The 12,097-nt window shown below is 38.6% G+C and overlaps 3 protein-coding genes across 4 annotated transcripts; 2 read left to right on the top strand and 1 right to left on the bottom strand.

The window, feature by feature from the left end:
• Positions 1-1,687: 1,687 nt before the first annotated feature.
• On the bottom strand, positions 1,688-2,821 carry LOC106656821 (intraflagellar transport protein 46 homolog). Its single transcript, XM_014377973.2, has 2 exons — positions 2,575-2,821; positions 1,688-2,499 (listed from the first exon to the last, which is right to left on the bottom strand). Exons 1-2 carry the CDS (start codon positions 2,751-2,753, stop codon positions 1,701-1,703), a joined length of 978 nt encoding a protein of 325 aa, XP_014233459.1. The 5' UTR covers positions 2,754-2,821; the 3' UTR covers positions 1,688-1,700.
• Positions 2,822-4,509: 1,688 nt separating this feature from the next.
• LOC106656958 (60S ribosomal protein L32) lies at positions 4,510-5,671 on the top strand. Its single transcript, XM_014378175.1, has 4 exons — positions 4,510-4,592; positions 4,821-4,937; positions 5,009-5,161; positions 5,472-5,671. The coding sequence occupies exons 2-4, from the start codon at positions 4,845-4,847 to the stop codon at positions 5,628-5,630; spliced, it is 405 nt and encodes a 134-aa protein (XP_014233661.1). The 5' UTR covers positions 4,510-4,592; positions 4,821-4,844; the 3' UTR covers positions 5,631-5,671.
• A 1,168-nt stretch (positions 5,672-6,839) lies between these two features.
• LOC106656953 (alanine--glyoxylate aminotransferase 2, mitochondrial) lies at positions 6,840-11,167 on the top strand. Of its 2 annotated transcripts, none has more exons than XM_014378170.2 (5): positions 6,840-7,266; positions 8,965-9,071; positions 9,157-9,341; positions 9,418-10,246; positions 10,478-11,167. In XM_014378170.2, exons 1-5 carry the CDS (start codon positions 7,008-7,010, stop codon positions 10,835-10,837), a joined length of 1,740 nt encoding a protein of 579 aa, XP_014233656.1. In that variant the 5' UTR covers positions 6,840-7,007; the 3' UTR covers positions 10,838-11,167. The 2 variants fall into 2 exon arrangements, with proteins under 2 accessions (XP_014233656.1, XP_014233657.1); XM_014378171.2 differs by lacking the exon at positions 6,840-7,266 and adding an exon at positions 8,656-8,791.
• Positions 11,168-12,097: the final 930 nt, after the last annotated feature.

Here is a 12,097-nt window from a genome sequence, read left to right as displayed (position 1 = left end):
AATACTTGATCAGAGTTTTGATACGTATTATGTCGAAGAGTAATCAATCATTGTGAAATAAAAAATGAAGTCATAAATATCTACATCGCACGATAGAACGAATTTATAGACAAAAAGTCAAAACTCATACTCGATAGTTGGTTATCGGCTAGTTATTAAGTTTGTCGACCGTGTATTTGATAATATGCGTGAAAGATTGAGTCGCATTTTATAATTAATCTTCGTACTGACAATGTTCATGCTCTTGAATTGCAAATTTTAACTTTTGTACAGTTTTATAAAGATGCTGCTGAATGCGTGATACTCAGTGAGTACATGGAGACGAAAGCAAAGGGGAAATAATATAGCATATGGAAGAGGCTCTGGAATAGTTGAAAAATATTTAGCGTCATTCACACATCTGTATTGATATCATTATATCAAGTATAAAATATTGTTGAATCTGTGCCGTTTTTAATAACATTTAAACGTATTATTCATGAAAACAAATGTACATTTTATCCAACCGATAAATTCCATCCAAGAATCAAACTACTCGCCCCAAAAGTTATGCATTTACGAGATTATAGAGACACCAAACTAAAGCATATCAACACTTCTCAACGAATGATGTTGGACGGCTATAAAAGTAACTGATACAAAGAATTAATATTAAACTGCGCAATAATGTTACAAATTTTTAAGATATAAAAAATTAGTAAGTATTCAAGTACGATGCAAAAATTATTGTATGAATAATTGCGCTTGCAATGATTTGTGCTAAACTTGATTAGCTGTTTGAAAATACTTTAAAAATTAACAAATCGCAATGCTCAAAAAATACATAATTTTAACAATAACGAATTAGCTCAAACGATTGTTTCTTTCAATGTGCTTCGATCCGTTTGCCAAATTATCGCACACATAATTTGTTGCATTGCGATGATGAACTTTAGTTCACACAATTGTTTCACCGAAATAAAATATAACAAACTATAGTTACAAAAATAATCAAACCAAAGAGATTATATGGGAAAAAAACATTGAGAAATATCGTACAATTATATAATATGACGTTTAACGAATCAAAATTATATATCGAATCTATAACAGAATTATAAACAGACACAATATAGCCTATCGATAGCAACAAAATGGTCTAGTTAAAGTTCATTGATAAAAACGAATTAAAGGATTTTTAATAGTCAAATTAACGAGAGTATAAAATGTACCTTAATAAAAAAGTCTAGTAATCCACGTTGAACGATTTCATTTTTAAAAATGGAGAAAAAAGAAAATATCGAGTGTTCAGTTCTCCGATTGACAATTGTAAATTCGATCATTGAAGGTTCTCAAAAAATTACAAATCGCGTGCTTCTTACAGCAACTATATTACAAACGATATAATGCATTTTTATTAAAAACAAGTCTCATTGAATTATAATCAGTCTTTCAAGTGCGTCGTCGTACGAGGAGTGCATATAATAATAATTAATAATAAATATACTCAACGATATAACGGTGTGGTGTATGTTACAAAAAGATCGTCAACAGTTTTTCAACGACATAACATCAACAACAAAAAATTGTGTGTATGTGTACACATCCGATCAATATTTGGGTGTTGTATACCGATTTAAACGTGATCGAATAAGTAAAGGAAAACAAAGAAAAAAACAACTTCGATCTTGTCATTGATTATTCCTGCCTACGATATTCATTCACGAGTGAATGGTCTGAATGTCGACGTTGTGCACCTCGGTGTACAGAGCGAACAGCGTGTGCAGCGACTCGATCCTCTGATCGCCGTACACGGGTATGTCGAGCAAGGCGCAAATCACGTCGATGAGTTTCAACAGGTCGCAGTCGAGGCCCAGCAAGCCCGGCGGCTGTTGGCCCATGCGCCAGAGCTTGGCCTCGATCTGCGGCGGCCAGGGCTGCAGCAGCTGGTCCACGTCGGGGAAACGATTCCTCAGCTGCACCGCGGGCGGATGGGCTCGACTCCTGTGCAGCTGGCCCATGTCCTCGATCCACTTGTCGATCAGTCGGCCCTGGCGCGGAGCGTCCTCGAGCCTCTTGACCACCGCGGCGGGGGCTTTGCCGGCGTTCGTGGCGCTGTTGCGATCGCGACTGCGCAGCTGAAGCTGCAGCACCGCCGGCTCGGACTGCTCCGAGGCGGGCTCGTCGAGGACGACGAGGCCCAGGCGATCGGCCAGGCCGTCGGGCCGCGGGATCTTGAGGAAGGCGTCGATGTCGCCCACGGCGGGTATGTAGTCGGGTATGAAGGGCGCCAGCTTGTACTGGAGCTCGATCTTCTGCGGCGCGTAGCGCGAGATGTTCTGGAAGAGCTCCTTGACCTCGGCGCTGACGTCCAGGTCCTCGAACTGCTTCGAGTCGTAGAAGTCGATCATCTTCATGCGCGTGAACTTCTGGGCGTCCTCGTCCTCGCTGTCCTCGCTGTCGGACGTTTCGCTGTCGAGGGTCATGGATTTGTTGAAACTCTCCTCGGGTACCGAGTACCTTTTGGAAATAAACGCGATCGTCGTTACGGATTTACAGTTTTTGTTATTTTTTTGTTTTATCTTTTCATCGTACCTTCTGAAATTGTTGCTGGGCGATCGCACATCGGAATCGGCTATCGCAGCGGCTGCCTCTTCTCTCTCGTCCGGACTCTTGTCCACAGCTGCTACCGCCGCTGCTGCTGCTGCTTTTCCTACTTTCGACGGTTTTCGTTTTATATTGCTGCCACTTTCCTCGCTCATCTCGCTGTCCATTGTTCGTCGATTGTTTTAAAATGTTTTCATTTATCGTCGCAGTTGTTGCTTTTTTACGGAGGAGGGTAAACGTGGGGCGAGTTTCAAACGAACGTCGTGTGCAATGATAATTATCGCGTGTGTTATGGAAGTGTCACCATAGTTACCGTAGGCTCGTAAGGAATGGTAACGTCAAAAAAAAAAGTTCAAAAGTTTTGTGACGATTTCTTTTTTTCTTGGCTTTTTATTTTTTTCGTTATTTGGACTATAAATGCATTTATTACAGGATTTTTACAACAATTTTTTGGTGTGCGGGTACGTATTATTCGTCAATTTTTTTTTTAAATCCCAATCATGATCTTGGTTTGAATAATTATTTTCATGAAACTAGTATTCTGGGTACTTCAAAGAAATTTGGAAAAAACTATTGAGAAAATGTAAGATTACATTTACTACAGAAGATTTTGACTATCGTATCAACTACAAACCCGCTAGCACCCACGCACTCTCCTTTTAACGATCGTCATTTTATTTTTAGAGTGGTAATCGATAGTTTTTTCCCCTTTTTGAAAACTATCTTTTCTTATCTATCGCAGATCTCTTCTTATTTTATGTTATCCTAATTCGTGCAAGCTCTTTTCTAAACATCTTTAATTTTGAGGATCCATTTTTTTCAAGTGCAATTAAGAGATAATGTAGATCGAATTTGTTGATGAAAGTTTTGTTTTTCACCCATACGTTTTGAAAAATTTCACCTATCTTTAAGTTCATGATACCCGGATTTGTGAAAGTTATTTCCTACTTTTGACAATCTAATTTTAGAAGTCGAACTCGCAGAAGTGATATCAAAAATAATCCGGAACTGAGTTCATTGACCTCAAAATTATTTCTCCCATTTTTCGCTTATATCTTTTATTTTATGTTATCCGGGTTGGTGAAAGCTCATTTCATAGTTTAGGCAGATGTACATAATCGAGCTTTGTTGAAAAAATCTTTGACTATGGGGGTAACGTCAAAATATATAGGCTTGTCAAAACATGTACTTTGCGCAATCGCTTCGAAGAATCGCGACGAGTTTCTTCGATCATATAGCGCGATACTCAGCGAACGAAGCCAATTGTGTCGAAAACATATATACCTCGTCGCTCATCATGTTCTCCAGTTTAAATTTTAACACACTATACCCATAGATATTTTTAGATATTTCGCTCGTACACCTCTTCGCTAAGCACGTTCTCCTGCTAATGATTAGAACACAACGAGTCCAGAAAGATATTGTTAGATTACATCGATAAAAGTTGTCTTATCGAATTAATTATTTTTCCAATTAAAAATAAGAATGATTTATTTTTTCCTCGACATCATTTATCTTAATTTTTTTTTTTAAGTAATCAAGCTTGAGAAACTTATTTTATATAACGTTTTCATTGATTGATCAACTTTTTAAATAACAAAAAGATTACTCTCATACTCAAAATCTGATTGTAAATGAATTTAGTAATATAATAATAAGAGAAAACAATTGTTTTTATCAATATTCATTCAACATTCAATTTCGAATTTCAAATCAATGTTCAATTGATTTAGTGATAAATTAATAATAGCTTTCTGAAATTGTTATTAATAATTTAGAAAAGATGTAAAACTATGATAATTTATATTTTTGATTATTCGCAAAAAAATAGTTTTCATACTGAAAATCCAAAACGAAAATGGAATAAAATTATATTCTTCTAATGAGAGAAATTCAAATTACGCGCTGCATCGGTAAAATGACCAATTCGTGACGACTGACGAATCTTCAATATCATCAAGCAGTCGTGGAATTGACCTTTTGGCCCGGCCTTTTCGTTGCTAAGTGTGAGTTCTCCAATAATAATTTGATTTTAATAAAAATTTATGAATAACTGATTGTAACTTTTGTTCAGCATTATTTTTATGATACTTTCCCTAATTATATTATGTGTGTATGCATTGTAAAAGTGATCATATGACTACATATTAGAAATATTACACTTTTTCTGTGATTAAGGTTAGATGTACGACTAACATGTGGTGATTATCAACGTGTTTTTTTTTGTGTTTTAGTTAAAGTAACGTCAGAAAGGCAAAATGGCTATTCGTCCAGTTTATAGGCCCACCATCCTCAAAAAGAGGACTAAGAAATTTACCCGTCACCAAAGTGACAGGTATGATAAGTTGAAGGTTGGTCGAACTACGATAACTTTTTTTGGCACCTACATTGGAACACATTTTATCGTTGAATTATTTTACAGAGAAACTGGAGGAAACCCAAGGGTATTGACAACAGAGTCAGACGTAGGTTTAAAGGGCAGTACCTAATGCCAAACATTGGTTATGGTAGCAACAAAAAAACTCGTCATATGCTGCCCACTGGCTTCAGAAAAATGCTGGTACACAACGTCAAGGTAAACTATAGATTCCTTGTATTGAAACTAATTCCGCACACTGGTTTACATTCTATTTACTCATGACTTATGACTCCAAACAATGAATATAGCAGCATAGACAATTTTTTTTAATATAAATAAAATTTTTCTTAATAAAATAATATTTACCCGTGAGCAAAATCTTGATTGAATTAGTACATTAATGAAAAGTTTTCCAACTGATCCAATAGTGTATTTGCTGCAATCATGTTTTGAAATTAAATTTTAATACTTTCGATCATTTACCATTGAGACCTTGAATCTAAATAATTATTCTTATGTTTTATAGGAACTCGAAGTACTGATGATGCAAAACAGAAAATACTGCGCAGAAATTGCTCATGGTGTCAGCAGTAAGAAACGCAAATCAATTGTTGAGCGTGCCCAGCAGCTTTCTATTCGTGTAACGAATGCCAATGCACGCCTCCGCTCTGAGGAGAATGAATAAACTGAACTTTTTTAAAATATACACTGTTAAAAAAAAGTTAATTTCTGTCTCCAATTCAATATCAGCAATCCTTTTCATCTGTATAAAGTGCAACACACTAATGAAACTAAGCAGAAATAACAGTGAGACTATCGTCAAAAGTAGATTTCATTGTGTTGAAAATATGTTTAACATAGATAAAACTTATTATTAAAAAAATTTTCTATCAATTCAATAGTGCTAGACAAAATAAAGTCTTTAAAAAACAGGTTTTCTTGAGGTAGATTTTGACTCAATATTTACTTCTAATAGTTTTAACAGAAAATTGGTACATTGCTAAGTTTACACTTCAGTTCTTTTATTTTTATCTATGATTTCAAGTTACAGTCAAGGTAACATTATTCAATCAAAAGAAAATGGTATTTCTGAGTAATAGTGTCAAAATACATCGTTACTTATACTTTTCATGCACGGTAAATATTTTTTAACATTTAAAATAAAATAAAAGCAATATTGTTAATTATAAGCTTATTGTATAAAGACTGATAATTAATTATACAACATTTATGTTTGTATACACTTTTGTCAATGATAATTGAAAAGCTTGCATGAAGGAATGATTTTAAAGATATCAGCAGCTTGAAGATATAGTTTTCCTGACACTGATTTCTTTCGTACATCTATTATGCATAGGATTAAGATTTATTTTACATGATTTTAATTCATGACACTCGAATGATTTTTAGTATGTTACTTTATGAACTCAAAATTGCTCAATTTTAGATGCATTTATAAATTCAATGATTATGTGAAAATTCAAATTGGTGCAACAATTCATTGTGGTCAGAAATTTGTTTGACTAGATAAAACTTTTTATTAAAAAAATTTCTATAAGACAAAATAAAATCTTTAAAAAACAGGGTATCTGCCATAAACTTGTCCGCTACGCGTTCGTCGCACGTACCAATCTTTGTCAGCTAGTTTCGAGCGTTGTGGGTGATGTGATTTACGCTGATTCTTTATTCTATTGAGCGAGATTTTTCTGCTTGGATCATCGTGCCTATTGTTACTTTCATGGTTCAACGAAGGCCTTGAGTTGGTCATGTTGATCGATTCTAAAGAAGAAAACAACAGTTGAATAATTACGTGGCATCGACGATTCAAATTACAAGTACACAAACAAACCTACGAAATCGAGAAAAGCCTGATAATCGCTCGACGAGTCTACGGTTCTAGGGGTCGATGGCGAATCGCCTGCCTCCTTTCGCGTGAATTTTTGCTTTCTGTAAAAAATAGTTGATCGTTATTTTGCGATAACGATCTCGTCGTTGAGCGCATTACTCACGGCAACTGTTGATCGGTGGTCGGGTCTTGTTCGATCGACGAAATACTTTGGGCATGGTGTCGAGTTTCACCGCTGGATCTGCTCTCGTCTTCGTCGTCGTCGTTGTTCTCTTCGTTTCTCTTGTACCATTTCAAAGTGAAATAGGCGATCGCGACGAGTGCGACGTAAAAGAAAATCACACCGAGCCAATTGGTCGCGGCGGCGGGTTTGTTGTGCAGCCGATTTTCCGGATAACCGTGACTCAGGGAATTTTTCGACCATATCCACGGGAACTCGGAGACCCACTTGAGCAATCGAGAAAATTCATTCGTGGCAAGCATATATAATTTATTTTATATTTTCATTCTTTTGTACATGAGTAATTACCTGATGTAATTTGCGCAAAAAGTACCTGCTCGGCGAGCGATAATTTCCGGCTTCGATTCCCATGACGATATGAGCCGGGCGACACGCGCTCCGCACTAAGCGATCGCCATGTCGATTGTTTCTCGGCTTGACACTTGAATTTTCGGACGCCTGCACCTCATCGTCTCGTGTGCATGCGCTGCACACACACACACACACACTCCGAACGGGATTATAATCTCTCGTAACGAATCTGCAATGTTTACAAACGCACGTTTATATCGTAATTCGGTCGTGTTTGCACGTCCTGAAGTTACGTACGTATCGAGTGCTATGAAAATGAGTGTATAAAAATAGTAGATACACGATTTTTTAATTTATATACTTGCAGTGAAGTGCACAACTATTTAAATTTGCCCCACTAATGTTAGATCTTGATAATTAACGCCCATTGAAAATAATTGTATGGGCTGCGGTTGAGCTTGTAAAGCGATAAAAATCTCCAAAACGAAAAGTGTGTGAAAAAAATATAAATGTTCACAAACACCATATCAGTGAGTTTCAGTTATCTTACAAAAATTAACATTTTTGGTCAAATTCCTTCATTAATTCTAACTGGGCCGCTGGACGGCGATTGTATTTGTTTTTCAAGTTCTTGAAAGAGGCAAGGCAGGTTGAAGGCTACTTATACGATATTACGTGAACCGACCTATACTCGTTCTGACGATGAAAATGTTTTGTTTACACTCAAATAGATTGAACTCTGGTGAAGCATTCAATGGTTGTTTCAAATATTTTTCTAGAAACAAATATTGTTGTGATTATTTTCTTGATAAAAATGCTGGTTATTAATAACAACCCTTTTGACTAAAAAGTGACCGTTTGGAGTGTTTTAAAATACAATATTATTAATTGACTTATTCTTGATAATTTTGTTATTGAAATTCAAAAATGAATCGCATTTTAAATGATCTAATAGTGGAAATTAAATACCACTTTTCCACTTTACCTCTTTACCATTAATTACCACTTTAAGATTCCACCACTAGATGGAGAGTAGCTTTATCTCTAAATCTGCAAGTGGCAAAGTCAAAATATTTGTATAAGTCGAAGCACTGATCATGTAATAATCAAGAAATCCATTCTTATGTGTAAGAGTTTTGAAAATTTCACTCTGGACATTTATTCTTAAACGAAATAAAAAGAAAAAAAAGACCATCGCCAATGCCATTGTTAATTTTATACGGAAGTATTATAAGGCGCTCGCGAATGAGGTGATGCCGAATGCACGAGAGATGCCTCATTAGGTAGTGAAATGTTGAGGCGCAATCGCATATTAACCGGAAACACGTCGAGTGTTTAGTGTACTTTCAACAAACAGCTAGAGAAGATCTACCTGCGTAGGTTTTTTTCTCTCTTCTTTTTCGAGGCTTCAGTTGGTTTGGAGATTTTATTGTTGTTTCTTACGAGATGGGGAGAATTGTGACTTTTGGTACGTTTTTAATTTTTTACGGTAAAAAGACATTTTCTTTCCACACCAAATTTTCCCTATCAAATAAACAAAAAAATGGAATGTAAACATTTCTTGACGAGCAGTTCGCTGACCCAAGTTTTTATTCTTTTAAATGTTATTATATTTTACTTAAAAATCCATGAATATCGCAGTTTGTAGGAGTAGCTGCCGTCACGCACAAAGACGCAATTTCAGCAGCTCGACCAAACTCGATGCCACCGGCCTTCCGAATTGCGCGCACAGCCCAACGCCGTACAAGGTATTGTATATCTCCTCTTCGAGTTTCGAACAAAAAATTTTTTTTTGATAGATAAAAAATTAAAATGAAAATTCAACGCCCGCAGGGTGCAAGCTACGAGCGAGTGATGAAGTCGCGCGAGTGCATGGTGACGACGGCCCAGAAGCCGTTCTACAAGAAGCCGCTGCTGCTGCACGAGGGCCGCGGCCAGTGGCTCTGGGACCACGAGGGCAAGCGCTACCTCGATATGTTCGCCGGCATAGCCACCGTCTCGGTGGGCCACTGCCATCCGTGAGTAAAGAGCCAAGTACCAATTTTTTTTTTTTTTTTTTTTTTTTTTTACGCAACTGTACTCGTTGTCGCGTAGAAAAGTCGTCGAAGCGGCCACCCAACAGTCCCGTCAACTGGGCCACACCACCGCTGTCTATCTGCACCCTCGCTACCACGAGTACGCCGAAAAGCTGACGAGCAAACTTCCGGCGCCGCTGAGCTGCGTCTACCTGACCAACAGCGGCAGCGAAGCCACCGAACTGGCGATACAGCTGGCCCGCATCTACACGGGCCGCCACGAGGTCGTCTCGCTGCGCAACTGCTACCACGGCGGCACCGGGGTCGCTGCCTCGGCGACCTGCATGAGCGTCTACAAGTACCCGATTATGCCGCTGCCCGGCCACGTGCACGTCGCGAATCCGGACGTGTACAGAGGACCCTGGGGAGGTCGCAACTGCCGCGACAGTCCCTGCCAGGCGAATCGCGACTGCGCCTGCACGGGTAACAAGTGCGAGGCCGAGGATCGCTACCTCGAGCAGTTCGACGAGCTCTACCGGACGCAGCTGCCATCGGACGGCAAGATAGCCGCGTTCACCGCCGAGAGCATCCAGGGCGTGGGTGGCACGGTTCAGTTCCCCCGTAACTATCTGCGCCGCGTGTACGAGGCGGTGCGCTCGAGGGGCGGCCTGTGCATCGCCGACGAGGTGCAGACGGGCTTCGCGCGCACCGGCACGCACTTCTGGGGCTTCGAGGCCCACGGCGTCCGACCCGACATCGTCGTCATGGCCAAGGGCATCGGCAACGGCTATCCGCTCGGGGCGGTGGTCACGACGCCCGAGGTGTCGCAGGCCCTCGCCCGGGCCAGCTACTTCAACACCTACGCCGGCAATCCGGTGGCTTGCGCCGTTGGCAACGCCGTCGTTCAAGTAAGTTGATCCGCAGCGAAGAAGTCAGAAGAAGAATTCATGCGCGATGTTGCGTCGCGGTGACCTCTCGCGCGGGGGTCATTATTCATGAGATTCGACGATTCATAATTAAGCGCGCGGATCGCGTGCGAGCGAGCGTCCGCCCGCTCTCATCTAATCGTCATTATGCGCTTTGCGATACGCCGCTTAGCGAAAACAAAAAAAAAATAAATATTTTCTATCGTTTTATAGGTCATCGAGGAAGAGTCGCTTCAGGAAAATGCCCATACCGTGGGTACGCAACTGCTCCACGACCTGGCCTCGCTGATGCGAGAATTCCCCGAGACGATCGGCGACGTGCGCGGCAAGGGTCTGATGATCGGCGTCGAGCTCGTCGCGGATCCGGAAACCCGCGAATTTCTCCCGGCCGACGACGTCGCCTTCATCTTCGAGGACATCAAGGACAGCGGAGTACTCATCGGTCGCGGCGGCGTCAAGGGCAACGTGTTCCGTTTCAAACCGCCGCTCTGCGTCACCAAAGAGGACGCCACCTGCTCCGTGGACGTTTTTCGCGCCGCTTTGAAGAAGTTCCGAGCTCAGAGGAAACGATAAATCGATTATTATCATATTGTTGATGCCGATCTTTGTATAAATTATTGATATCCGTACGCGAATCGAAGAAAATTAGATCGATTAATGATTCACGAGGAAATATTTTATTGTTATGGAATCGATAATTGGAAAAAAAGATGAATTTTTAATAGACATTGTTTTGAAGTAATATCATCTCGAAATTCTTGAAAATTTCAAAAACTTGCGGTTAATCTTGTTGTTCCGGAAAATTCTATGGCGAACAAGTTCTAGATTACTTAAAACTTTAATCTAAATAACATATGTATTGATTTTTAATTTAATATAAATACATTTTTATCAAAAACTGAACTCGATTACAATTATTTTATGCGAGAGTATAACTTAAAATAACCCCTAATACGTCAAGTAAAGAAAAGTTTTTCGCAAAATTTAATGTCTCGGCTCGAAATAGAAATTTTTTATCAGCCTTGGCTGATACTTACACTCTGCTCTGTACTACTTGTGCTCTGAAACTTTCTTTCGTTTCCTAATTTAATATTATTTTCTTTACATGTATGCATGCTTACTATATTCAAGTATGGCAAAAAACTACAGTCGCTACACCTATTTATTAATGCAGAAGAAAACTGAAAGTGAGCAGTAAAACACTATCTGGTAATTGAGTGATTTTCGAGTTGATGCAACAAATACTTTTTTTCGTTACGTTACATTACTCAGTATAAACAATTTTTTCATAAACTTAATAAAATAAGTTGTATGATCAAAATTGTAGGTTTCTACAGTCATCTTTATCATGCGCGAGGCCAAACAAAGTATTGTAAAGTAAACTTACATTTCATATATAAAATCATTTTAAAATTACAATTAAATTAATTGTTGTACAAGTAATTGTATAATGTTTTCTTAAACTCGAATAGATGCACATTCTATTGCAATTGGTATTCGCTCTATCAAATATTGGTTTAGAAAATTTGTCACAGTTTCGTGCATGACCGTCTTTCAGGGTTATAAGTAATTATTTGAAGATTTAATTAAGAATTAAACATTCATTCTCAATTAAAACTGCGTTTAGGTAAAAATTAAAAATCAATTCTTTGAAATCAATTCAATTCAACTGTAAAACCATTAAATTTTTCGGAACGCTCATGTATCGACTCCTAGGATCCCACGTTACCCCCAATATTTGAACTTCGATCGGGTCATGGATTTCAATCCAACTAAGATTTAATTAATATTATAATTAAAAACTAATTCTTAATTATAACTAGTTTTTAAGGA

Source organism: Trichogramma pretiosum, unplaced genomic scaffold (genome assembly GCF_000599845.2).
Source record: "Trichogramma pretiosum strain Unisexual culture from Peru unplaced genomic scaffold, Tpre_2.0 scaffold14, whole genome shotgun sequence".
NCBI lineage: Eukaryota > Metazoa > Arthropoda > Insecta > Hymenoptera > Trichogrammatidae > Trichogramma > Trichogramma pretiosum.
This window is presented reverse-complemented; position numbering and strand designations above follow the sequence as displayed.

Bases quoted from the DNA above. Each gene is read 5' to 3' on its own strand.
- LOC106656821 (XM_014377973.2), bottom strand. From the start codon at position 2,753: ATGGACAGCGAGATGAGCGAGGAAAGTGGCAGCAATATAAAACGAAAA. The intron at 2,500-2,574 runs GTACGATGAAAA...TATTTCCAAAAG, and splicing joins CCCAGCAACAATTTCAGAAG to GTACTCGGTACCCGAGGAGA.
- LOC106656953 (XM_014378170.2), top strand. From the start codon at position 7,008: ATGGTGTCGAGTTTCACCGCTGGATCTGCTCTCGTCTTCGTCGTCGTC. The intron at 9,072-9,156 runs GTATTGTATATC...CAACGCCCGCAG, and splicing joins ACAGCCCAACGCCGTACAAG to GGTGCAAGCTACGAGCGAGT. The intron at 10,247-10,477 runs GTAAGTTGATCC...ATCGTTTTATAG, and splicing joins TTGGCAACGCCGTCGTTCAA to GTCATCGAGGAAGAGTCGCT.
- LOC106656958 (XM_014378175.1), top strand. From the start codon at position 4,845: ATGGCTATTCGTCCAGTTTATAGGCCCACCATCCTCAAAAAGAGGACT. The intron at 4,938-5,008 runs GTTGGTCGAACT...ATTATTTTACAG, and splicing joins ACAGGTATGATAAGTTGAAG to AGAAACTGGAGGAAACCCAA. The intron at 5,162-5,471 runs GTAAACTATAGA...TATGTTTTATAG, and splicing joins TGCTGGTACACAACGTCAAG to GAACTCGAAGTACTGATGAT.